This window comes from Centrocercus urophasianus, unplaced genomic scaffold (assembly GCF_019232065.1).
Source record: "Centrocercus urophasianus isolate 14NV4802_14NV808 unplaced genomic scaffold, USGS_Curo_1.0 seq_15, whole genome shotgun sequence".
In the NCBI taxonomy this organism is placed as follows: Eukaryota; Metazoa; Chordata; class Aves; order Galliformes; family Phasianidae; genus Centrocercus; species Centrocercus urophasianus.
In genome coordinates, this window is record NW_024884697.1 from 34,534,397 (window position 1) to 34,561,741 (window position 27,345).

At 38.4% G+C, this 27,345-nt stretch overlaps 1 protein-coding gene across 3 annotated transcripts in view; it reads right to left on the bottom strand.

The window, feature by feature from the left end:
• ZFC3H1 (zinc finger C3H1-type containing) overlaps positions 1–25,613 on the bottom strand; it is a 38,311-nt gene extending 12,698 nt beyond the window's left edge. The window contains exons 1-21 of one of the 3 annotated variants that reach the window (XM_042815667.1): positions 24,976–25,612; positions 20,333–20,749; positions 17,336–17,394; positions 16,859–17,057; positions 16,434–16,660; positions 14,266–14,389; positions 12,573–12,673; positions 11,556–11,759; positions 10,799–10,963; positions 8,006–8,143; positions 7,554–7,672; positions 7,079–7,225; positions 5,872–6,046; positions 5,571–5,702; positions 4,304–4,852; positions 4,117–4,226; positions 3,549–3,680; positions 2,358–2,479; positions 1,879–1,980; positions 1,358–1,474; positions 269–452 (exon numbers count right to left, since the gene is read on the bottom strand). In XM_042815667.1, coding sequence (XP_042671601.1) covers positions 269–452; positions 1,358–1,474; positions 1,879–1,980; positions 2,358–2,479; positions 3,549–3,680; positions 4,117–4,226; positions 4,304–4,852; positions 5,571–5,702; positions 5,872–6,046; positions 7,079–7,225; positions 7,554–7,672; positions 8,006–8,143; positions 10,799–10,963; positions 11,556–11,759; positions 12,573–12,673; positions 14,266–14,389; positions 16,434–16,660; positions 16,859–17,057; positions 17,336–17,394; positions 20,333–20,749; positions 24,976–25,561 — 4,109 coding nt within the window. In that variant the 5' untranslated portion in view covers positions 25,562–25,612. Of the gene's footprint in view, positions 1–268; positions 453–1,357; positions 1,475–1,878; positions 1,981–2,357; positions 2,480–3,548; positions 3,681–4,116; positions 4,227–4,303; positions 4,853–5,570; positions 5,703–5,871; positions 6,047–7,078; positions 7,226–7,553; positions 7,673–8,005; positions 8,144–10,798; positions 10,964–11,555; positions 11,760–12,572; positions 12,674–14,265; positions 14,390–16,433; positions 16,661–16,858; positions 17,058–17,335; positions 17,401–20,332; positions 20,750–24,975 lie in introns of all 3 variants that reach the window. The other 2 variants (XM_042815665.1, XM_042815668.1) reach the window with 2 other exon arrangements.
• Between the last annotated feature and the right edge of the window lie 1,732 nt (positions 25,614–27,345).

Here is a 27,345-nt window from a genome sequence, read left to right on the forward strand (position 1 = left end):
TGAATGTCAAAGGGTACCATTTTTTCCACATAGAGGAATTCAGTGACATACCTTTGCTCCATATCAGCACCATCTGCCTCTCATATGAGGGGCCAACATAATAAAATAGGAAGCATTGTTTTAACAGTATCCCTTGTATTCTTTTAATCTGCTTTTAAGAGATGAATTAGTTCCATCTTTGTTAAATAAAGTTCCTTAACATCAACTGTAATCAAGCCTCTTTTCTGCATGGGTAAGGTATAAAACTAAAATGTAAAAGCAGACTTACCCTTCATTTTGGTTCAAGTATTTATATGCAAGTTTAATCCAAAGCTGTACATTGCAGGGGTTTTCTTGGACGCTTGCCTCCAAGTTGGAAATGTCATCAGTCTCACTTGTAAAATATCGGATATCATCTGGAGTCACAACAGTATCAAGAGCTGGAATTCTTTTCTTATGTTCTGTAGGGTGGGCTGGAAATGAAAAAAGAATCTTTTCAAAACAGAAGTGATTTGTCACTATACGTTTCATATGAGGAGTGACATCTCTATATACTAAGTGTAGCCACAGTCAAGAACAAAATGATTACTTCAGCATCTTAAAAATTTAAAACTGTGTAACATGTAGAAAATTGGTTATGTTTAACATGTGAAGACAAGAAATAAATAGCAATAAAGACTGCTTCTTTGGCCAAAAGACACCAACTAAGTGTCCTTAAGAAACAGACATCTAATGTCAAAAAAAGGATTATCTCAAAAAACATTTATACAGGAATACAGAGGATGCCAAGAAATCCCAAAGCTCCCACTTCAATGATAAGTCATATTTCAGGTTACTGATGCTCAAGCAAGCTTCCAAGTCTCAAATTATGTTTAAACAGCAGCTTTGCTTTTTACCTCCTGATCTCATCACTTATGATCAACACTGTACAAGTTTAAGCTAACAGATGAAGTGTGCTACTTTCTATAGTTCTGGGGAAAAAAAAGACAACATCTTCTGGAGAAGCTGTAACATTCCAGGGATCTCTATGTTCCCTTTCATGAAAAGATAGGCAGAAATCCCATCTAAGCTTCTAATCACACTTTATACCAGTTTGTTGATGGTTTTTTGTGTTGCTGTTTTGTTGTTGGGTTTTGTTTGCTTTTTTTTGTGTTGTTTTGCTTTTTCTTAAGCCCCACCCATTAAGGTCAACTTTGAGAAAAGTTACATGAAAAAGGAATGTAAGAATGTCTGTATACAGGAAACAGGAAGAAGCCAAAAGAGCTGAAGACAATACTATTTTTTTTAAGAATCATTTTAAATATCGGGTGTTGGGAAGAGATTGCTATGTTTTTCTCCCCAGTATTCTTTTTTAATGGATGCCATGCTTCTGAATTACCATATTTAATAGGTCCAACAGACTGTTCCTCCTCACTACTGCTGCTATCTAGCAGAGGTTTTCTCCAGTACTTTGGTCTCCATTTCCTTTTATCTTTCCATGTTGTAAACGGAGGTGCTGTAAACAAACAAAGCAATGGAAGTTATCATTTAACTTTTTCTAGACAAGATTGAAATATCTTTGCCAACGAATATTTCAGATAAAAACATTCCACAAATGCAATATAAATGGACAAGTTTTCATAGAGCTTATTTATATCTGCGGTTCTCGAGTGCTTAAGTCATATTTTTGATTGGGAAAAAAATAAAAACTAATAGAACTAATAAAACTAAAAAACTAATACAACTATCATATTATGGCCTTAAAACAAGTTCTGTTCTTTAATCTATCAGAAGTATAATTAAACTAAAAAAAATTGACACACAAAAGGGAATACTCTTGGTTGAAAAAGTCAAAATACTAGTGTAATTTAAAAAAAAAAAACAAAACAAAACATTTAATTTATCAAGAAAGTTACTTACTATGACCTTTACTCTCATTGACATTGCTGGCCAGAAGAACAGCCATTTGATCTACTGACATACGGTCTCTGTTTATACCAAAAAGTTTTTCCACATATTTTTCTGGAACGAGAACATTCATGTCTTAGGTAGGTAAACAAGCAGACAGGTAACTTACCAGCAATTTAACACAATCTATGCTTAATTAATGAAATACAACTGCTTCAAGAGGTATGCTAATTTAACACATGTGAAGAAGAGAGGGCAAGACCTCATCCCAAGTTCTGCTCCATCCATGGAACCACAGCAGTCTTTTGAGTGAAACATTCCACAAACCACAACTGTAGAAAGCCACTACTGAGGACTGAACTGGGCAACTAGAGAAGTATTTTACACATTGCGTTACATAAAAAAGACTTGCTCCCAGAACTTCTAATGGAAACTACTGCCTTTAGAAATAGATCTTTAAATACATAAGCAAGCAAAAATTTCTTAAAAACCTGTGGCGGTGCTGATTTCTTCATCAGTGCTTTTTTCTGAACAGCCAATCAGTTCTAAATTGTAAGACAGAATATCCTGAAACAGCTGCTTTCGGCTAAGAGTGCAATCTTTCATGTGCTGCCTAAAATAAACAAAAAAGCAATTAAAATGTTTATCACAGCAACAACTTAATAAAGTCCATAATTAGAAAGTTGTTACTAGTACACACAAGGGTGAGGCATAAAGAAAATTATCTCCATGATTAATAACACAGTCTGTTCTGAAATTTCCCTTAGATGTTTCTCTGGGCGTTCTCTGAACTTAAGTCCACATCAGTAACTTAATCTGGTCTTCATTACTTCAACACAGCCTTGCTCATTAGAATAAGATTCTACACACTTGCTTTGCACTAACAGAGGAACACAGTGTTTAAAACTTTCCAGTTCAAATAGGTTAGTTATAACAATCAAGATATCCCTTTGCATTTAAAGGATCTGAAGTATGATTTGATTATAATAGCTATGGGTTGATTCAAAAAAGCTTTCCCTTTTTGCTGTTAAAAAAAAAAAAAAAAAAAAGCTAAGTACATTCCTATAATATTTTTCCACTTTTCAAACTTGATTTACTCGTGGCCAATACATATCCAGTTGTTGTTCTGCTAATTTCTTACACCACACAGCGTAATGCTGTTTAACAAAGTATTTTTAATATGATTTAACACCAAGCTTCAAAGGAGCACAGTAACTTAGCCAGTATTTTACCAGAAACTGGAATTTTTCTACCACAATGCTATTTTCTTATATATTCACTTAATGTTTGCTATGTACCCTATGTCCATTTGCTGCATAATATACTTCTACCATGATTAACACTATCCATCACCACCTGAATATTTATGATGGCCTAATGTTATGCCAAAGTTCTAGGTAAGAAGAGCCTTATCTGAATTACAAGGTAATCAAAAGGTAAAATATTCTCTAGTAGTCTCACTTTTTTATAATAAAAAATTCTATCTAAAAAGCCATTTCTGTTCATGATGCAAGATTCCAAATTATTTTTACTGCTAACTACGTATTTGCAATAGGATATTTAAAACTAACTTTCTTTTCTAAAACTTGCCCTTAAAACCCTACATGGAGACCTTCTGAAGAAAACCCTGCCTATTCTGGTCTTAAATCATACATCTATGAATCAAATAGAAGAGTACTCACCACTGACAGTCATCATCATTGCATGTGCCTGTTAAATCGAAGCGGCAGAAACACTGCTTTGGCTCGATCATATTGCTATACGTTACTGAACTGAGGTACAATTTTTCCTTGGTTCGAAAATACGGACTAAACCTAAAACGAAATAATGAATTATTGTGACAAAGCATACAAACTGAGACACCAATTAAACATTTTGAAAAAATAACCATTTTTTTTTTAAGTACTAAATCTCATTATTTCCAAAACCCTACTTCCAACCAAAATCAGTAGTGACCTGTAGTATATATAGTAGTATAATAGCTTAGTGTAAGACATAGGTGGAAAACAGATGAAAGGAGATGGAATGGAATAGTATCTCCACACAGATTCTGCTCTAATATTCTCTTCTCCCCCCATGGAGAATTTCAATCGCTAAGCTTCCTAGTTAAAGAAAACTGCTTCAAGAGAGTCACGTTCCTCATCACAATTCACCTTTCTGTACATGTGTGGGTTATCACAGAAAAGCAGTGTAGACTTCTTTAAAAAGGTGTACATACACCAGTTAAACAGCTGTTAAGAGTCTACGTACCTGTAGGATTTAAATACTAGAAGAGGACTACGATATGGTCCAAATGGAAATGGTTTTGCTTCAGTTTGTTTATTCTGTGATGTAACAAAATCCATATCCACTGAAATTTCCTAGAAAACAGATGAAAAGATATATAGCAAGTGCAATACAACCTAATAAAAGCCACATTCATATTTCAAGTGTTTACCTGACCACATAAGAGATCTTCCTTAGGTGCTACAAAGGCAGTACTTTTCACTAACAGTTCTTTTAAACTGTCAGCTTTAGCATAAAGTTTTTTCAGTTCATCAACATTCAACCCAAGGAAAAGCTCAGGCTCCTCTGCTGCCTTTTTTGAAAGTTTGTTTATAGGTTCTTGTTTTGGAGTGTCCATGTGTTTAAGATTTGGCTTAGTATAAGAACTAGATTCTCTGAAAGATCTCCTTCGTTCCCGGTTTGAATTAGACAGCACCTCATCATCAAAGTAGTTTTCTTCACTGTCCAAAGACAATTTATCCTGGGTAAGATCATGAAGTGATGGCTGAGGTAATGCAAATTCAGCTTCCTCATCTGCCTGAGGTGCAATATCGGATTGTTCCTTGGTTTGAAGTGCACGAGCTTCTTTCAATTTCTGAATCTTCAAAGCATACTCATACTCCAGTTGCTGCAGTCGTCTTTTTTCTAACGCAATCAGTTCTGCTGAATGCTTTTTTGGACTTGATGCAGGGGAGCTCTCCAATTTCAACATTTTACTTGGCTGAAAAGGAAAAAAAAATCCCTTTATTTCATTTTCACATTTACTGATGTATTGACAGGAGGCAAATTAAACACGGGCAAGTTATTTAACTCAAGAGTTTATAAAAATATTCTCATACTCTTGCCAAGAAAACGTCAAAAAAACAGCAGGAAAACCACCAAAAAGTCTCCTGCAAATCAACTGGCATCTATGCAGGTTTTTCCAATACAGATTACACTACATCTTGTGCAAGGCTTGAAAAGAAGTTCTGAGCATATTTAGAAGGTGAACTACAACACAAGTATCCACAGGAAAAAGAAAAATTTGCAGAAGTACACAGGCAAGCATAGAGGCCTGGTCCTTCCATAATTTGTAAAGTAACAAAAAACCCACTTCAGTGCCTTTGGTAGATAGCATAATGAGATGGTTAATGTCTACAGACAGCAATTTCCTTTCTTCACAGACAGAAAGATAACAGAATCTGTATCTTAACGACATTGCTCTGGCAAATATATGTTGGCTATGAACAATTTTTTTGTTTGTTTGTTTGTTTTCCCCACTACTGATTTCTCAAAAAAAATCAGTTTTTTTTTTTAAAAAATTAGGAAGATTCCTCCAGTGCTTCTAAAATGTTCTCCTGCTTTTACTGAAATTCCATCTGAAAAAGGTTTCGTAATCAAAATTGCTACTACTTTTTAAGAACATAGTTTAAGAGCACTGTTTAACAACAGAGACTTACTCCAAGATGTTCTTGTTCCAGTTTTCGTTTCCCAATTTCCTTACTTGCTACTGCTTTTGCTCGAGCAAGTTCCTCCCCATATTTTAATGCCAGAGCTTTTTTGACTGTTACTCGCTGCTGAACTTTATGAATCTGGTGAAAAAAAAAAAAATGCAAGTTTCCAGATATGATCAGACAATAAAATACAGTTAGAAAACACATGGGAATTAATCATGCCTCCAAAGCAAGCCTACTGTGTTCAAACAACAAAGCTTCCTACTTTAAGTTTTCTAGTTACAATTAACAGAAATTCAGAATTTACTTGTTCCTGAAGCTTCTTGAGAAACATCTTATTAGCATTCAAGATCTTCTCTGTTGCCTGTAGCTGCTCAGCCAGTTTGTTAATTTTATTTTCAGCAATTCGAACATTCTCTCTTTTCTTGGCTTCTTGTTGCAACAAATGTTTCAAGACAGATTCATCCTTCATCAACAGAAGCCTAGAGAAAGACACATAACATTATTTTCCAGAGACATCTCTTGGAGATATCACTGTTCTGTTTAGAAACCAAGTTGTGTTTAGAGTGATGCTTACCAACACTTCTAGCAAAGACCTAAGTGTCTCCGAATAGTCTTAACATCCACGAGACATTAAGTGCTGATATTACATAAAATAATTCAGTCTCCAAGTTTTCACCAGATTTGTACTGCTGAACAGAGAAAGGTAAGAAGTGGCCTATCTTCAATACTCTTTTTGACATCCAAAAACCACATTTTGTTGCCTTGTGTTACTCAGCAACCCAATTCTTTCCTAGGCCATGTAACACCTCAAGACATTGCAAGATGTAGCTTTAAAGAACAGTAGAGTAATCAAAGATGAAGAATTCGATGGATGGAAGTAAATAAAGGAAGAAGAGATGGAATTAAGTAAAGGAAGGGGGATGAACATGTTTCAATATACATCTGAACACAAGTCAGTTTCCTCACCAGTCCACACATCATAAAGTGACAACGAAAGCAAAATGTAGGATGCAAAGTACCTATGATCTTTGCCATGGCAAAGGAAGGGTGAGAAGCGTGGAAGAGGCATGCTAGAAGAAAAGGTGTACAGGAAAAGCTTTAAACAGCATGCCTAACCTGCAGAAAATACTAATTCATTTATATGAAGAACATCTAATTGCAACACACTATCCTCCAAGTGTACTGACCAGAAAAAAACCATACTCCCTTTCCCCTATTTTAGAGTTATTAAGAAGAACAGATAAAGTTCTAGTCACTGAATGTAAAAACAGCTGAACAGTGTTACTGTGAGTAATAACTTGTAAATAGGTTTGAACACCAAACTTGCCCTTCAACATAGCTCCTTTTGTATAGCAACAGAATTCAAGGTTCAACAACTCAAGACAACAACAACAAAAAAAACAAACAAATGCTTGCTGTACTTCAGTGACTACACATTAATAAACACATACTTAGAGCTTTCATCATTCTAAGCAAACAAGGCAGGGCATGTGACAGTGAAAGAGACTCACTTGTTTCTCTTCAGCTTCGCTTCTGCTTCAGTAACTTGTTTTGTTGCTACTGCTATTCTCCCAATTCCATCAACTTCACCATCAGAATTTGCAGGGGATGAACTGTTCTTCAGTGGATCAGATTTAATTAAACGTTGCTTTTCACGACTAAAACATATGTCAAAAGCAAAGATTTTCAGCAGCTTCAACATTAATTCCTAACTTCTAAAACCTTCTAAATAAAAAGCAGCAGTGCAAGACTTTCAATTTAAAGAATAAGACTTCCACAACTCCAAACATCAATTGCAAGTCAGTTTGAATCTAATGACCTCCTTCAGACTCCTTCAGCTGTCCTACAAAAAACTCATGGTGGAGAGACTGTACATAACAGTAACGTCTTCAAACCTCTATTTTTTTTTCTAATCACAAAAGCACACTACCAAAGACCTACAAAGAATGTACATTTTACTTTAAAAACAATCACACTCGCTTGTACCTAGCAATCTCTTCTTTTAGGAGTCTGTATTCTATCTTCTTATCTTCTGGTAGAGCCTCTGGAGTTCTCATTGGATCGTTTTCTTTTTCCGATTTTGGAGGAGCTTTGATTCTTGAAGCCTTTTATAAAAAAAAGTTGAAGTCAATACTTCTCATGCAAGTTTCAAATACAGCTATTAACAGTTTTTCAGCACAAACTTAAAGCTGTTCAAGATTAACAAGACTTTTAACCAACTACTTATTCTACCATTAACTAAACATGCTTTCAATTTGAACTGAAATAATGAATAGCTTATGCAAATTACAATTTGATGGTTCAGATAGGAGTAATCTATCTACTCTTGCCCTTTTCCGATGTAATCCAACTGTTTCTTGATTCAACTCTAGAAGTTTAAATTCTGTAAACAAAGCAAAATAATTACAAAATAAACCTATTAAATATTGATAGATTACCTCAACATTTCTCCTTGCTTCTTTTATCATGGATTCTAGTCCTCCAAATACGCTGTTGGTTGAGTTAGATGGCTCTCCATCAGACTCACTATCATCTGAATCATTTAACGTAACCACAACAGACTTGTGTTTTGGAAGCTGTATAGAAAAAGAAAAAAATTATATTAAAAAAAACTACAAAGAGATAACTGAACTCGTTTACTAGGAAAAGGAAGTTAAAATCCTTCATTATGGCACAAGATGGTACACTAATTTCATGTTGCATGAGGAAAACTTAACTTGTGCATCTCCCCTAGCATCCATCCTTGATAATGTAACATGAAAGATACATCAATATTTTCTTCCTACTCCCAAGTACCTACAGCATATTTGTAGCTTCACAGTTATAATACATGAATCACAAATATTTCACTCCTATAATTTCATAAATTATTTCCACTTTAAGGAGAATTATCTGCCACTTACAAGCAGTTTTTGTGAACAAACTGAAGGATAGCAGGGAAGTCTACCCTAGAAATGCTGTAAAGGAGACTATTAAAGACCAGGACTGTCACACCTCTGCAATGCCTCTTGTCCCAGCCCACAGTTAGAGTCAGCTGACCTCACAGTGAGCTGCTCATGCAGTTCAACTGGCAGAACACAAATGCACACGGAGAACACAGGCTCCAAGATTAATCACTTTTTGACAGCATTAATAATCGAATCAGCACAAAGAATGATGTAGAAACAAGGAGATTAGTCTCAGATGTTCTGAAGCTGCAGTCGGAAAATAAGCAACTTCAGTTCACATTTCCCAGACTCACTTTCCCATCTCCCAGCATAAGTGAATGAAATACAGATTTAAGTTTAACTTTCACATCAATACACGTCTGAAGTTTTACACGCCTTTTAAAGTGCACACCAAAGAAATCCTCCACTTCCACGGGGAAAACAAAGTACTTTCTGATATCCTCATATTAAGGATCATATCCACTGCTTCTGTATGTGCTACAGCTGCAGTACCTGCACCACCACAGCAGAGTGGTGCAATTCCAATTTTTACTGGTTCGTGAAAACATAATAAATCCCAAGTTCTTCCCCTCTCAATTATTCTCCGACTACGTTTCCAGGTCAATCTTACTTGATCAAATTGGGCTTTCCACCCTTCTTCACATGCCCAAAAAAATCACTTCCTTATCACTGGCTTTTTGACATTCACAGACCGAAGCTGCTAAAATTCTGGCACAGCAGGGCAGCATGAATTGTCCTAAATCTCCCCTTTGTTTTTCTACTAGGGAAAAGTTGACAGAGAGGAGGATCAAATTTAGCCTTTTTCCAGGTGTTACAGCAATGCCTTTCATCACCATAACTTATATAAGACATTTATTACATTACTCAAACTGCCTGACAACTTCCCAGTGACATAATCTCCCTCATTCCTGCACCTTCAGTTAAGCACCTCTCATCTGTGATAATGCAGAGCAATAGAATAAATGGTTATTCAAGGCTTCTTTTGTGTCATCACACGTTTAGTATTTAAACATGGATAAGCACACAAATGCAAGCTTAACGACCGTAGAAAGGAATAACAAGATTAAAAGACAATGTGTTCCTCCAAATGTAGTAAAAATGAAATAAATACAAAGACACCAATCACCGATATTAATCACACTGCTCACTGCAGGTCCTGCATGTGAAAGAGCGCAAGATATGTTTTTCAAGGAATTGCTAACTAGCCACTTCTGTTCACTGTCAAAAATAGAACAGCATATTACACGGACTTTAATTTGGCACAACACAGGCAAACACTTTTTATAACCATGCTTCCAACAATCCAAGATGTTTGCAGACATCACAAATCAAATGCTAACTAAAGTTAGACATGCTGTTCAAGTTCAAGTTACAGAATGTGACTGGAGCTAATGTAACGAAATCTGCTGCTGTTATAAGAGAAAAACACCCTCCTCTCCTTAAGCTTGCACTGACAGACATGTCATTTGTCACCTGTTCTGTGCTGATGCTCACATAGTTCACTGAAAAAGAAGAAAAAAAACACTACCCAACCCCATCACCACCTCTGCAGAAGAAAATGTTCTTTACACCCCTTATAAAGTTTAGTCTTTCCACTAACACAGAAAGTTAAATAAGGAACAGGAATGATGCTCCAGATCACAGCTTACAAGAGAGATACTATCTGACAAGGAGTAAGAGAAAGACCACCTTTTGAGGGGAAAGAGCAACGGAGGGGTTACTCTGGCCAGCTACCACAGTTTCAGTCCATGCTAATCTGAAAAAAGGATTAACTGAACTACATACAGAGTCTTTGAAATACAAGCTTCATAAACCTGAAATTTATGCAGCTTTAGCAGAGATCAGCTACATTTACACTAGCAACAAGCACAGATCTGTACCTCAAGCACCTTAAAGTGAACTGACCCTACTCTGATTCCGTGTAATAAACACTGCAGCTAGACTTCACCAGTACACTCTCCAAACTTATTAGTTTGGTTTAGCAGAAATTATGTTCCTTTTTACAGTGAAAAAAGAAACACATTTTCCAGTTCAGCTAAGCATGGGTGTGTTTTGATGCTCCCTCATGCTGTTAGATTCTTAATTCAGCATCAAATTATTTCCAGAAGAGAACATGGATTAAAGTTACTAATGATTCAAACGTTTAACTGAAGCTCCACCATTCCATCCTGCATCCCTAGTTTAAAAAAAAAAAAAAAAATTCTCATCTATTTCCTCTTCCCCCAAATTGAATTCAACTCCAACTTGCAGACCTGTTAAAAGAAAGCACCAATATTTCCTTACTGTGATCACTGCTCGTGGAGGCCTTGGTACTCTAACAAACTTTGTATTTTGTACTCGTGGCTGAGATACAGTATTAATACTGACAGCAGACAGATTGCTTCTTGGCACAGATTGCAAATTATCTGGAACAGGAGGGGAAGGAGGACCACTGTTACTTGAAGTTTCCTAGCAAAACAAAATAAAAATAGTCATTACACATGGGTACTTTACAAGACAAATGTAAGCATAAATGATCTTGTTTAGATCATAATTTCAAGTTTCAAGACATGAAACAGACTATATAACTGTATCAGATAAAGCTTGTAACACTGCAATAATGCCAAAATGCCATGACACTTAAAACAATCCCAATCTCCAAAACCATAAACCTTGTTTGTCAAAAAAAAAAAAAAAAAAAGATCACACAAATCAGACGTAATCTTTTAGAAGTTACAGGCCTCCCAACTCCTCTCACTGTAAGTTTGAAATGAAGTTATGCAAATGAAAGAAGCAGTTTTGCAGAAAATCCCTATCTCTCCCAGCATATTCAAGTTTTTGGCACTTAAAGAGTTTCATAACCCCGTCATAAATAAATAGTAAGCTGCAAGTTACAATTCAAAGAGTATCCCTGGAGTTGGTTTTACTTTGATTTCTTTTCAGGTGGTAGAAATTGATTTTTAACAAATCAGAAAAGCAGCATTCAATCCCCCTAAGTTCACATTTAAGTTTTGGTCAAGATTGCCACCTAGAGGTTTACATTTAAAACCCAATGAAGTACCTCAGATCTGAAAGCCCGTTTGTTAGCTAGCGACTTGAGTAATTCTTCTCTTAAGAGCATCTCCTCTTCTTCTTCCTCATCTGCAAATGGAGGTTTTGGTGGCTGTTCAGGCTCTTCAGGTGGAAGAGGTGGAAGGGGTGGGGGTGGCTCAAGAGAAACACAAGAAATACCCTCCATATAAAGTTGGCTCAAAGATGGTAGAGGCTGAAAGAAAAATAAAAATAAAGGCTTGAGACTTCTGAAGCTTATTATTCACCAGAGGTTATGCTATCTAAATTATTTCATGGTTTAAAATTAAACTGCAGTGGATTTAAACTAATATCAAAGGCTGTAGCTAAGTGCCTGTAATAACCCCATAAAAAGATGTAAACAACAAAATTACATTGGGAAGACGAAAGTAGTGCAGACATACAACTATACATGAAAATTCAGAACCAGGGGTAGTCTAGTCACAGAAATATAGCTGATCTGACAGGTTAGGCCAATGGATTGTACCAAACTGTTTAAAAAGCAGTCCCAAAAAGGTTTTACAAGTTCATCTTGCCAACAGAATTCCACACTTCTTCACTCAAAACAATTCAGAGGGCACCAGAACAGAGGAAAATAAGCGTCTCCTTTCTTGTTGCTTTCCCAGTAAGAACAAAAAATACTCACTGAGGAAAAGAGGTGGGGAACTACTTTCACTTCCATGGGTACTCTGTGATACAAAGATACCTTTTGACTGTTTCTATCAAAGTGTGAAAGGATTGTGACAAACTACAGGGCTTTCTTTTCCCCCCTAGGTAACAAACTTCTTTGCTAAGAAAACACATAGCACCACTAACAGTCAAGAAAAAAAAATTTTATTCAATACATTAAACTTCAACTGAACAGAAACTATCATTCAAAAAGAATATTGGATAATCAAATCAAGTAATCAAATAATTCAGGACTACACGTATGTTTGATAAAACCCTAGCATTAGAAATAAGAGAAAACGAGAATAATTTCAGAAACACTTCTTTTGAGGTTACTTACTGGAATTGGAGGTGGCAGTGGCAAGGAAATTGGTGGTATTGTTGGAGGTGGATAATATCCTACTGGACACTCAAAGTAAGGAGGCTGTGCTGGAGAGGAAGCTGTAATAAAAAGAAGCAACTCAGTGTAAGAAATACTGAACTCATGCTTCTACTAAAACAGCAGCAGCCCATTATTTCCTTTTAATTAATCAGCACTTAGTTTATCAGCCTGAAACACAGACAGTGCACGTAAGTCACAGATGCACAAAAAAAGTTACACACAAAATGCAAGCACTCCCAAACAGTACTGCTGAGGTAATAAGGGATAAATCATCCCAAGTCATATTTTATTTAGTATGTCAGAATCTGCATTCTTAAACTACAAATCTCAGGAGAGTGACTGTGATTCTGCGACTCCTGGCTACTGCACACCAAAACTACAGTACAAATAAGGACTGAGGCACACCAAATGTACAGCTCACACTGAATTCAGAAACAACATTAGAGTGTGAGATGCTTGATACATTGCTTGATTATGTAGCAGAGCACTGTTTTAGCAAATTAATGTATAATGTAGATTAAGAAGAACAGGAAAAAAAAAAGAGAAAATAAAGAATAGATGAAAAGCAGAAGAATAAAAATTACTAATGCAGTATTTTGATTAATGGAGCGCTTGCAACACTACACCTTCTTCAGCATTTTCACATGGAACAAGAAAGTCTGAATGCTTAAAAGCATCTCAGAGTCATTAAATATTTTAGGTTCGAAGAAATCCTTGAAGTCATTTGCCTTAACACGGGGGTCAATACAGTGCTAAAGTTTGCTAAGTGATGCATCCAGTCAAGTTACGAGTATCATTAAAGGGCTGAATTCTCACATTTTGAGGCAATCTGTTTTAGTATCCAATTGTTCTCTGTGAAGATTTGCCCTTACAGGTAAAATTTCTTCTGTAACAATTTAAGCACTTTCCCTTATCCTTCTGTTGCCCAGTCCACAGAAGAGTAGGCTCTATCTTCTTTATAACTGCCACGAGGTAGCTGAAGACAGCAATAAAGACTTGCCTCAGCCTTCTTAACAGTCTCAGCTCTTGTGCTCTCTTTTCATAAATCACACACCTCAGTTCCCAAAAAACTTAGAGGTCCTCTGCTAGACTCATTCCAATACATTATCTTTCATGTAGTTGAAAACTAAAGACAAATCAGTCTCCTAAATTGAGAGGGGAATAAGCACTTCCCTCAATCCTCGACCACTCTGTTCAGCCATTATAGCCTCAGTGCTCAAACCCAGGCTGCAGCTGACCTCTATCTCACAAAGGTGCACTGCTACTCATGTTTCGTTTAACACTAATACTGACCCCAGGCCCTTGTCTGGGTAAGCCGCAGCTTTGCAGAAAACACCCACAGGCCACAGATTTCTATACAACTGCTTTGGAATATAAAAAAAAAAACCAAACAAACAAAAAAAAAAACCACAATAATAAAGATTTCACAGTACTACCATGAGAACCCTGGGCACCTTCAAATCATCACTACAGCAGAGATAGAAAGGAAACAACAGTCAGTATTAGCATGTTAGTTAGTACACTTTTTTTAAAAAAAAATTTTTATTTTTTATTTTTTAATTTTTTTTTAAAGCTAGTAGATCATATTCCAAAATAACTGCTCATTTCCTACCTTTTAATCAATCATCTTATAAATAACAGGAAGTCTTACCTGGAGAGTTAGTTTCACTATCTGTATCCATGGCAACTTCATCGTAATTATCATACTGATATATGCCTCCTGCACTATCCGTAGGCTGTTTATCCAAAGACCATCTCAAGTCTGTATCTGAAGACTGAAAGCAACAATGAGAGTATTTTATTTAGCTGTTCTTACACTATTATTTCAGAGCAAACCTATTTATAGAAGATTTTATAGACAGGCTCTGTAACAGTCTTCTAATTACTTTATAAATACAATTTACTCAGCTTATTAAAAAAAACTTTTGAATTGAATACTAAGTTTCAATCAAATCTACTGCAGGTAGTGACTTCAAACAGTTTTTAAAAGAGTTCTTAGAAGTTTGGAGGGGGAAAGGAGGAAAGCCTACCGAGCTTATATATTCAAGCAATTTTTAAATATTTATCAAGTCATTTATCTAGTAATTCGCCAAGGTGACATGTTTCTTAAACACTGGAAAGGAAATAAACTCTTGATCATTCCTGTTAAATATGCCATGGCAACTAACAAGACCATTTAAACTACTTTTTATTAGAAAGAACTCAAAATTGTACATAGATAATCTTCAACAAGGCTGAATTTGTGTATTTAGTTGAAACACTTTCCAGTTGTTGTAAGACTGCTGTTTCAGGACACAAATCCTTCATTTGTCCCACATGAGACACATATCACACTACATAATGCCAAGAGACTTAAATTTAACTTGAAGTAATTCAGAGTAGGAATTAATATTCAGAAATGAAAAGACAGAGAACAGGTAAACATTACTTCATAAGGATGCAAAATGAGGAGTCTTAAGAGGCATACAGTACATCTGTTGGTAGCTTTTAGAATGTTTAAACACTTCAAGTCTCAATTTCCTCATCATCTCATGGGAGTCTTGAATAAAATTACTTCAAACAGGGAGTCACAAATCCTCTAGCTCTACTGCAAAATGGAATTACAGCACCAGTAGCACAAACCACTTGATACAGATGCAGCTGCTGTAAGTAGTTTCTATGATGAAAGAACCAACACTGAAGAAATACTGCCTTTTTGTTTTCTCTGCAATGTACCTACGATTTAAAGGCAGAATGTGATGATTCAAGTGCATTTCACTAGTTGCAAGAAAGGAGGAAAAACATCCTAGAAGCGCAGCAAGACCACACTGCATGGTTCTAATTCTAGCCCTTCAGAAAGCTGACACAACTCTGGCATCCTGTAGTGAGGTTTGAAGTAATTTTTTTTTGGTGTTTGGGCATATTTAGTACCTTGAGAGATTAAAAAAATACTACTAAGAAATTAAAGCTTGGATGACATTTTGAAAGCAGTAAGTCACTGAGGTTGTAGACAAAGAAATTTCAAGTGTGGAGACAGAAGTGCAATCTAAGCAAAGAAAGTAAAAAAAAAGTTCAGCTAAACATCTCTAGGAGGAAAATATTTTATCATTAACTTGCCGCACGTCTACAACTCATACAAAACTCATCTTACTAAAACCAAAGGCAGTATCTATCTAGAAAGGCATTAAAGCTTTGTAACCATTGGAATAAGTGGGTGGCTCCAAAAGTAATGCCTCCTATTTTATTCTGTTGAACCACAATGTCAGAGGTGCACGTTGGTGGTATGGCAGTACAGGTTGAGCCCTCCCACCAATATCCTGTCACATTTTGTTGCCATGCAACAGAGGGGCAGTCTGTCACAATGGCATCTGACATGGAACTGCATACACAACAAAGATGTATCACTGAATTCTTCCATGCAGAAAAACAGCACCCACTGACATTCATCACCACTTGCTCAACGTTTATAAGCTCAACGTTTGTGAGCACAATGAGGCAGTGGGTGGTGCATTTCAGCAGTGGCAACAGTAGGGCATCTGCTGGTGCAGATTTCGATGAACGCAGCAAAAAGGCTCTTGTTCATCACTTATGGTGGTGACTATATTGAGAAAGCATTCTGTAACTGAGAATTTGTTCTATCTAACAGTGCTATTGTGCTCTTTGCATCTGCTGTAGTTCCCATAGAAAGAAACAAGAGGCAGCGCTATCAGAGTGACCCATGTACTTTGAGTTTTAAGGGGATAAGGAAGGGTTAGTGAGTGAAATCAGGAAGAGCATAAAGACAGGAATCAGTCATGAATCCCAAACAAACCACAACACGTGACACTACAAATTCATTACCCTGCTTCTTGATCTCCTTTTTCCTCCAACTAGCTTCATAAACCGATTGTACTGCTCCTCTTGATTTGAGAGGTCCCTAATTTTTCTGATTTCTTCTTCTCTCTTTCTTCTCTCCTCCTCCTCTTCTTGTTTCCTCTGGTCTTCCTCTTTCTGACGCCTATCTTGTTCCTTTTGTTGCTGTATCTTCTTTGATGTCTTTGTCTGTTGTTTCCTCAAAGTTTGCTTGCCTTTAAATAAAAAGATAAGTGATTAACTCTACTTTAACTAAATAGTTTCCCAATTCCTAGAATCTTCAGGATCTCTTAGTAGATGAAGACCGTTCCAGAAGGATTAATGGCTCATAATTCACTGTTTCACAAAACCTACTATATCTTTTTTCAGAGCATCCATTGTAGTTTCCAATTTCAGTAACATTAACTTATTACCTGTAGAACTTGTCTTTTTTGTTGAATGTGCTTTTGCACTGGCTTTGACCTTCTGTGTTACAGTTTTCGTTTTTGTTAACTTTTCCTTGCTTTCCTTCATCACCTGTTGCTCTTTTTGTTGCCATTTTTTACTAGCAGACTGAAGTGCAAGAAGCCTAAGCTGCAATTCAGACATCTCCTCTTCCTCATCAAGCAGTTTCTTGAGAGAAAAAAAAAAAAAAAAAAAAAAAAAGATGAGACAAAGTCAAGAAGTATCATTTAATAAGTCACTAAGTGAATATTTTTGGAAAGTCTTTTAAAGAGTCTGTCCCTACATTTCTTATAAGAAGATTAAAATAATGCTCTAATGGTGAAGTGCTGTTCCTGTAGAATCAACCGCTTCTATCACTGAAATGTTTCTGAACCACAGTTTGGAAAAAAATCGTAAGAAATACCATAAAGCAATGATACCTTACTTATTGGGGACTACTTTCTTACCTTTTCAGAGATTACATCTGAACTGCTAGGCTTCCGCGTTGATGTTTGTTCTTTGTCCTCTGCACCTTTCAAAAGAGAACGGTTTTGAGCAAGTTGCTTCTCATGAAACAACAGAACTATATCAGAATTAAAAAGAGAAATGAATCTATACAAAAATATCAATGGTACCCTACCAGAATTACAATTTTAAGTTATATGTACACATTAAAAACCATTAATGGCATATCTGATGAAATCTGCATCATCAAGAAGGGATAAACCTAAGGCAAGATTTGACTCTTCAAGTAGTCCTCTGGCTCTACTTCCCCAAGCAGAGCAGAACAGATCAAGAAACAAGATGAGAACAAGGCTTCTCGCCATCCACTTTAGCCAGCATCTTGCATCAGTTACTGCTCTGAGCATCTCAGATCCCACTGGCAGATATTTTGAGTAACGGGTCAGTTGTTTGCAGAGTGAAATAAAGGCTCAATGCTGCAGTAAGAATGTACTCGGTTCATCTTACACAAAATATACAGTTATCCTATGAAAGTGAAAAGCAAATAGTAATGCTTTTCCCATAAATACATTGGCAAATCAATTTTAGACTGCCCAAAAGCCATGAATCTGTTTATTATGTTTTACATATTTACATACAGCATACAGAGTGCTATATCATTTAATAAATCTAACCAATCCTGATTGACACAATAGTATTATTATATATCAATCAATAGTATATTTAACATTGTATTGTATCATTATAATGGAAAATATATACAATTATGAACAAATAGAAGCTTTGCAACCCTCTCCTGTATCAGCCTTTCTTCAGAGAGATCCCTCTCCAAGAAAGTTACATCAGTGGAAAGACTGCAGTCAGCACAGCTTGCTTTCTTCTCAGTATTTTATGAAAAGTCACAAAGAGGTTGCTTAAAATATACTAAGAGCTTATACCTAAATAAAAACAGTGCACAGCAAGTGTTTGGATATGCATGTTTTTTTTTTTGTTTTTTTATAAACACACACGAGGGAGAAAAATAATTATTTAATGCCCATCTGCATTCTAAAAAGATAAATCAAAGAAGTTACTACATTAAGCAAAGTTCTCCGTCACTCAGTCCACAGGATGGAAGCGAGGAGATGCAGATAAGGACATGGTATGTAAACTAGAAGATGAAGACACAGGCAAAACAGACTAATGAGAAGCAAGAGGAGAGGAAGGAATAACACTGTAAAGCCTCTGTGAGTGCAGTGGACTTGAACTACAGATTCAATTCTAGAATACATAAGCTTTACTCAGCTTTAAGACAAATTCTTCAACTCTGGAAGGTCAGGACACCCAAGAAACCAGTTTGTAAAAAAAAAAAAAAAAAAAAAAAAAAAAAATGTTGCTGATGTCTTAGTATATGCATAATTAAGTAGCATGCGTTTACTTGTTACTCATTAATTTGCAATAATTAAAATCCAGATCTTTCCTACTCTGGAAACATGTATTACATCGCCATAAAGGCCTCCATCTTGGGCATTCTGCCTGCTTTCAGGTCATCTTCATCATATGTTTAACTGAGCAGTTTGCAAAAATCCAGATGTTCTCAGTACACCTATTACAACATATATTTCCCCTATCATATGACCAGGTACTTTCATTCTCACTGCTTTCGAACTTTGAAGGCAGATTTTCTTGCAGACTCTCTTGCTTTTAAAATAGTCTTTTATTCCTGCCTTGCAACTTCCTCCTGCAAGCTACTGTTTTCCCTCTTCGTATGGCCAAAATTGACTGCCTATGCTCCCCCACATCTCCCATTAAAAATTATGTTCCTTCTTAAAGAATATCTGAATTTTTGTTTAATTAATGGGAAAAAAACAAGGGGAAAAATATCCAGGAAGGTTTATCTAATAATTATCAGTTTTCTCTAGCTCTTTACTGAATTTTTAAAAATATCTCCCTTCTAAATTCTGATTCTGAAGTCGCACATGAATTCCCAGTACAAAAAAGACAGGGATCTCTTGGAAAGAGTCCAGCGGAGCCACGGAGATGGTGAAGGGCCTGGAGCATGTCTCCTATGAGGAAAGGCTGAGTGAACTGGGTCTATTCAGCCTTGAGAAAAGAAGACTGAGAGGGGACCTGATCCAGGTCTGTAAGTATCTAAGGTGTGGGGGGCAGAATGGCGAGGCCGGACTCTTTTCAGTGGTGAGTGGAGACAGGACAAGGGGAAACGGCCAGAAACTGCAGCATAGGAAGTTCCGCACAAATGTGCGCAAGAACTTCTTTACAGTGAGGTGACGGAGCACTGGAACAGGCTGCCCAGGGAGGTGGTGGAGTCTCCTTCTCTGGAGATGTTCAAGACCTGCCTGGATGCCTACCTGTGCGACCTGCTGTAGGGAACCTGCTTTGGCAGGGGGTTGGACTCGATGATCTCTGGAGGTCCCTTCCAACCCCTACAGTTCTGTGATTCTGCAATATGAATTGATCATTCTGACTTTGACTGTTCTAGTCCCACCCTCCTTCATGTTCCTACAAAACCCTCACGTGTATCCTTAGTCCATTCATTTAGCAATTTGTCTCTTCCCACTCAAATTGATAGTTTATGCACACTGACAAATTAGCTACCATAAGATGACAAGTGACGTCTTTCAGCACATCCTCCAACACATTAAACATCATGTAGCAGAACCAGCTGGAGGCTCAAATTAAGAAATTTAAGCTAACTACCTCAGTTTGCTCATCTTAAAAGTAATTTCAAGGACCTTTACGAGAAGGTCTTTATCTGTCAAAAAAAAAACAAAAAAAAAACAAAAAAACCACACCACAACCATGCTTCCAAGCAGTTTTGGTGAATTACATAGAAGAGGAAGCCAATACAGCAAGATTTACTGTATCACTTTAAACTAAAATCCTAGTTTCAATTACATTATTTAGTACAATACTTTCGAACACTTAACAAATATGATAAATTAAGGCATGCAAAAAGAACTATAACAAAACAAGTGAGCTACAACAACTTTACAGGTATTTACCTTGAGTGGATTCTGTGACTTCAGATTTCTGCGACGACTGCTTTGTTCCTTCTTTGACTTTTTTCAACCTGCTCCTCTCAGCTGGAGTGGGCAGTTTTTGTCTGAGAGGTTTCAGTTCAAATGCCTGAAAGGCCATAACCGGATTTTTCTCCTCAGGAGAAACTTCTTTTATAGCATCTGTTTTAATACTGTCATTTTCTACAGTTATTTGGTCCTCAGTGTCCGCTGTTTTACTATCATCTTGTTCATTTTCTTCCCTGTTGCTCAGAGCCAATCTTTCATCCTTATTAATGTACTCAAGCTCCAACTGTATCTGCTTATACTTCAGGAGCAGATCCTCAAAACTTTCTTCCACAGAGTTTTCACTTTTAGAAGAATAGTTCTGTTTTCTAGATGGAGACCTTCCAAAAGTTTTGGCTGAATTACCAGTTAAGAAAAGTAAGAAAAAAGCATGTATAACATTCACATAGCAAAGGTAAGACTGATGACAAACAGAACTTAAATTGATTTAGTTTTCTCTTCAGGATAGCTTGAAAAATACCATCTATAATAGCAGCACATAAAAGATGTGTCACTGTCAGATACGGACAGCAAAAATAAACACTTCTCTCCCATCGCCAACTTAAAAAGAATATCCTAAAATTCCTGAGACGCCTTCTTTATCTTGGGACAACTGCTGCAATGATGAGAAGGTTCCATATTACAAAGAGCAAGCTGAACTCCTAGAGGTCCTAACTCTAGTCCTGGCTGCCCAGCTGATCACCTGAAAAAGATAGGTTGAATTCATTCTCATTGATTTTATCCTTTCATAAATGCTAACATCTAGCCACAGCACAATTAAAGACTGCAGAAACCGTAGTTCAACAAGTGAGGTAAGGCATCACATAGCCAACAGCTGTGGGGAAGAAAAAATGTTGGCTAAAGACTTGCAATCAAAACACTTAGGAGAGGATTTAGAAGTATTAATTAGTCAGAAAAAGTTGTCAAGAAAATTTGTATCCGCTGGGAATAGGTAGTCAAGCTGTTCAAGGCAGGCTGTGGAAACATTCTTAGTGAGAGTCTTACCATGCAAATGTGCTCTGCACACAGCTACCCATCACAGAATATCCCAAGTTGGACAAAAACCCATAAGGATCATTGAGTTTAACTCCTACTTCTCCTACCTTGAAAATCTTAAAGTTGAAAGATAACCAATCTAGTAAAATAATTACCCCCAGGAAAAAAAAAAAACAACATAGGATACTGAGTCAAGTTTGACTCATTGAACTTATAATATCAGCACTGATTCAAAGTAAGTTATGAGAAATGCTTTTTCCAACATGGAGTCAATATTTTGAGTAAAAGAATCCTGATTAGAGAAGAAAGCAACTTAGTTTTCAGCTCACAGAACACATCAACAACATGGATATTTCACTATTTTAAGACTACACATTCTTGCTGTTTATCCTGCATAAACAAATCTGTATAACAAAACATTTCCTGCTCTAACAATGCTCTCCTAAGTGTCAGCACATAAGATAAAACTACATTAAATCCACAAGGCAATCAAAAACTGGAGGAGTTTTACAAATATACTGGAAATACATCCAAAATGTATGAGCTTTGTGAAAAATAGCCACAAATTACCTAAGAATTCTGTCAATTCTGTCAAACTCACAGGTTTCTGCTGCTAACAAAATGTTTGTAATTTTGCGAGTGACAGGAAAATCTGAAGCTGATTAACTTATTTAACACAACTTATAAAAATAAACCTAAAAATGATTTGATAATTTCAATACTGAAACAGTTTCTGGAGTCATCTGGAGTTGGGTCACAGAAGACAAAGTTCTGAAAAGTTTTTTTAAGCTTGGATTAATGAAGTTGCTACAGCTCCCGAAAAGGTACTCATAAGAAATGTGGTGTTTGTTGTGGTTTTGGCTTTTAGCTGTGACAGTTAATTTTCTTCACAGTCACTGGTATGGTGTTTATTTTGGATTTAGGATGAAATTAGTGGTGATAACACATTGATGTTTTTGTTGCTGCTGAGCAGTGCTTACACAGAAACAAGGACCTTCCATTTTTTTCAAGCTGTCCCACCAACGAGAAGACGGGAGAGGACAGAACCAGCTGAACCACACAGCCAAAACGTTGCTGTGTGCTACCTGGCACAGTGCTCAGCAATAAAACTGGGGGCAAACAGCCTGGATTAGGGGAGAGCTACTGCTGCTCCAGGGCTAGCTAGGCATCAGCCAGTGACAAGCAATCGCATTTTGCACCACTTCCTTTTGTATTTTTTCCTTCCTCTCCCATTTCTCTCTCAGTTTATTAAACTATCTCAACCCTCAAGTTTTTACCTTTTTACCTTTCTCAGTTCTCTCAGTCATCCCATTGGGTCACATGATACTTAGCTGCCCACAGAGTTAAAGCACAACAGTGTTCCATGGATGCAGGTTTGCTGGCTTTTTTCGTATATAGCTCTAGATACAGAGTGCAAGAGTAGGTGAGTGCCATTAGAGGCAAACAGGAGTGCATTAGAACAACAGTTCTATTAACACTGGAGAGCCTACAAACTACAACCAAAAAGAGATCAACTGATTAGAAAAAAAACCTGAAAAGGGAAGAGGTCAGAATTCAACAGTAACCTAAGTCACACTGTGGCTCCATGTTTCAGACCCAGAACTCCACAAATCTCTACATAAGAATTTCTACGGAAGGCTCATTCAACAGCTCCACACTGAAGTTGCTAGGAAATAAAAACATAAATCTATTAAAAGCTAATATCCAAAGAAAAATAATTATTTAACTCTGACTTACTCCAACTCATTTACACTTCCACTCCTACAGAGCGCACACAAAGTAGCAGTTACATGGATAAAGAAAAAAAGCCATTATTTATTAGCAGACCTTCACATTTCTCACCTGTCCTGTGAAATTCCAAATATCACCCATTGCAGTGAACCTCCTCGTACCAGTTCATGCGAGTGTTTCATCTGAAGTCACTTGCTAATTGCACCCCTCCTCCATTCACATCAGCAATATGAAATATCTCAATATGTAGGGATAGTGTAATACCAACTCATTTGGATAGCAAAGACATGAAAAAATATAATTCATATTTTAGAGAGAAAATCATGGGCCTTTCTTAATTAATCCATTAGAACCAAATGTGACTTAAGGGGCAACAGCATTAGAAAATCACCTATAATATTCAAACAGAAGAGTGCATCTTACATATAAGCAATAAAAGACTTCATTTCCTTGCTCATTTGGTTTGAAAACCAAATTATCAGTTTCTGAATGATCCCTTAAAGTGTCCAAGATGACTGTATCTGTATCAAGCATTGTAAGATCAGCTGAGAATGATAAACATATTTGCCCTGCAAATTACACAGAAAGTAACTATTTTCTGGTACTTCGAGCAACACTTCGAACTAAGAGCTATAGCCTCTATTTTCAGCACTGGCACTGCTGCACTGTGCAACCTTGGGGCAAATCACATCTTCATTCCCTGCCTCCAAGATAAGAAACAATCCTTGAATGAAGAGTTATGAAGGTTTCAGGAACACTCTTAACATCACCAGACAAGATTAAGAACAGCTCTTTATCAGTAATTTACATATTCTCTCTGCATACCAAAAAAGAACGGTTGACACAGATACATAATCTTGGCTCCAAAGTAGCACAGGGAACCAATGAGCAGCTTTCAAAGCCTTAAGTCCTAGGACAAGTAGGAGAAAAAAAAAATCCTTGTTCTTGGGGACAAGCAGCACAACCAAAAAACAAGTCACATCTTTCAACTATGGCTACAGATTCAACAAAGCAGCATAAGATTCTGGAAAACAACTTTTAAGCAATAATTCTTTTGCTCAAGTTTTGCTGGGTGGTTTGTTTGTTTGTTTTTAGCGTCTGTGTTCTCAGGCAGTTGCATCAAGTCTCAGTGCCATGCTACCCCAAAGTTACAGTTGGCATCTAAATTGTTTTTTTTTCTATAGTGGTTCTGGAAAATGAGATTTTTCCACTGCTTTTCCTATTTCTACTCTTAACGGGAGAAAACATTAAAACCCATGAAAATCACCTCAGCAAACTTATCCAGAAGCAACTGATAGAGAATATCTAGAAGAAACACTGGGTGTGGCTTTAAACAGAAACAGGGCATTCCATGTTACCTGAACTCCCACGTAATGCACCTTCTGTGTACAGAGCCCCAAGTCACATTTAATGTGAGTTTGGCTTTAGCTACAAATAACCTCTGAAGGGCTGCAAGTGAAAATGAAAGAAGGGCAGATCCTTCATTGCCCAACAAGGGAAATTAACAAGCTCAGCACTTTAGTTTTATAACTAGGACACTTCAATCATATATTGTCTCACTGACACCACATCCTAAGGCTCACTTCGGGCTAGCACAGCAGCACCTCGAATTCAACAGAGCAGGGCTTTGTTTCAGGCTATGCTTTTTTCTATCCCTGATCGGGCCGGGCAGGCTGCAGCGCCGTCCCAGCGGGAACCCGGCTGCCCGGAGCCCCTGGCGGCGGGAGGCAGAGCCAAAGGAGCCGCAGCCAAAGGAGCCGCGTCCCTCCCCGCGCCCCGGGCCACGTAGCGCAGCGCTGACACAGCGGGCCCACCCGGCAGCTCGGGCCGCCGCCCCCCGGCAGAAGGAAGGATACATTTCCGAGGCGAGGGCTCTCTCCAGCCCTGGCTGCCACTGAAGCCAGCGCAGCTTCCCCCTCCGGGCGGCCTTCCCGGCGGGTTGCCGCCCCTCTCGCCGCCGCCCCGACTCCTACCCCAGCGCCATCCGCCTCGGTAGGGCCGGCCTCGGAAGCGGAATCGGTCCAGGGCGTTGTGACTGCGCTCCCAGAAGGAGAGCCGGGGACCAGTCTCCGAGTGCGGGCCCGACGGCATCCGCGGCGCGGGCAGAGGCGGCGGATGGGAGCGGAACGAGTCCTTGGGCCGGTAACCGCCGTGGCCGTGCAGGTGGCCCATCTCGGGCGGGGGCTGGTGCCGCGACCGCGGGAAGCGCCGAGAGGACGAGAGAGAGATGCCGCCGCGGAGGCCAGGAGGCGGCCTGCGCCTCGAGTAGGGCCTGTTGCCCACCAGGCCGCCGCCGGGGTCGGAGCCGCCGCCGCCGCACGGCCCAGAGCCGTTGTTGTCATCGTCGCTGATCTCGCCGTCTTCCAGCTCTCCCTCTTCCTTAGGGGAAAGCCCGCTAGAATCCAGCGCTGCCTCCGCGGGTGCGGCCTCCGCGGCCGCCATGGAGTCCGAGCCAACGGTGAAGCGAAGCACAGCGAGAGCCGCGCGGCCGGTTTCGCTTCCTGCGCACGGCAGCTCCACGCCTCGCCCCCTCCCCAGCCGCCCACCCTGCGCAGCCCCGACCCGTGCGGACTTCTCGCGAGACCACACCCTGTCCCCGCTGCCCCGTTACGCAACTACGAAAAGAACGCAAGGGCTGGAAACGACTCCCCAAGCGCGGGGCGCCCTGGGTAATGTAGTTCCCAGCTAGGGACGGGGCCGAGAGGGGCGGGGAAAACCTGTGGCTCAGCCAATAGCAGACCGGTGGGAGTGCAGGCGCCAATAGAAACTCGAACCGCCATGTCGGTGGAGGAGGCCGCCATCTTGTTGAGGGGAAGCGCGCTGCCTGGAAAAGGAGGGCGGTGGAATGGTTGTGAGCGGCTGCGTGGCCCGTGTGGTGATTGCGTGTACGTTTCTGAATCGTGGAGAAGACTGACGCCTTTCAGCGTTTTTCTTTTTCTCAAGAATGAATAGTATTTTTTTTTCAGTTAATAATGTGCTACAAGTGCCATAAAAAATAAAATTATCAAATATCCTTTTTTTTTTCTTTCTTTCTTTCTTTATGATACAACATGATGAATGGATGATGCCTATGTGCTGCAAAGCCCAAAGCGATGTGCTCAATGCCCTCTGAGCACCCATCCTCTTCTTTTGACCCGAGGGGACAAATGCATGACTATGAGCAGGTGCTCTTTCAGTGATGTGGCTTATTACAAATTCAGAGTAATGGAATCTGTATATCACGTCCTAAATCTCTCCAATGCCTCCTATCTGAAGCAGTGCTGAATCTATTAAAATAGTTTCAAAGAAGAATTATGAATATTTTTTTTCTTTCTGGCAATCACCCGTCATAACGCAGTGATATGTGTTTCATGTCGATTTTATTCAGGTGGATATAACCCCTAGAAATCATGCTTAATTGGCGAGTCGCCCTGTTTTAGATAACCTGTGCTCAACAGGTCTCCAAAAGACTGGTAGATGAGCACAAGACCTACTGAGAGCTTTCTGAAGCAGCCGCTGGAAGCCAAGCAGGGCTTATAAAACATTGTTAGCTTCATCTGTCTGTGCCTGAAATCCCATCTGCTGCGGTTACAAATGTTTCAATATCACCACCTCTAGTGTTGCAAAGGGCAGAAATTTCCCTCCCAAGAACTGTTTGTTTATTTGGGCATCCCAGAGCTTTGCATGTATACGGTTTCCGATTTCTTTGTATACAGACAACTAACTCTGTTTCTAAGAGTTTTCACACAGCAGTAGATACCAGTTACAGCGTTTTGCAGAGGGAAAGGGAAGTGCTTACAAAACTGTAAGGAATTGGCAGAGAAGTAGGACCTCAATGGGAAGTTAACCCCATGTGGTGTTCCCACTCCATTCAATGCTGCTGTTTGTTTGCCCAGAACTCATCTAACAAGTGAGCTGAATTTATTCAGTGCCAGTATGTGATCTGCATTGTGAATTTCTACCTGAGGTATTTGACTATCTGAAAAAGGAGATTCCTGAAAATCTTCTAGTGTTTTTTAATGTCATTTGGTATTATATGATCACGCTGTATTATGTAGTATGATATTTTATTTCAGTTACATGATACTGTAACTGGAGGATCCTTTTTCCTCCATTATAGGATTATCAGGCAAGCAATTTTATTTCTGAATTTCCAGGAAGAAGATGATTCTTCCACTGTATTCATCACTAGTAATAAACTGATTAATTGATAATGTTCTCTACTATAAAAGGAATAAAATGGCATA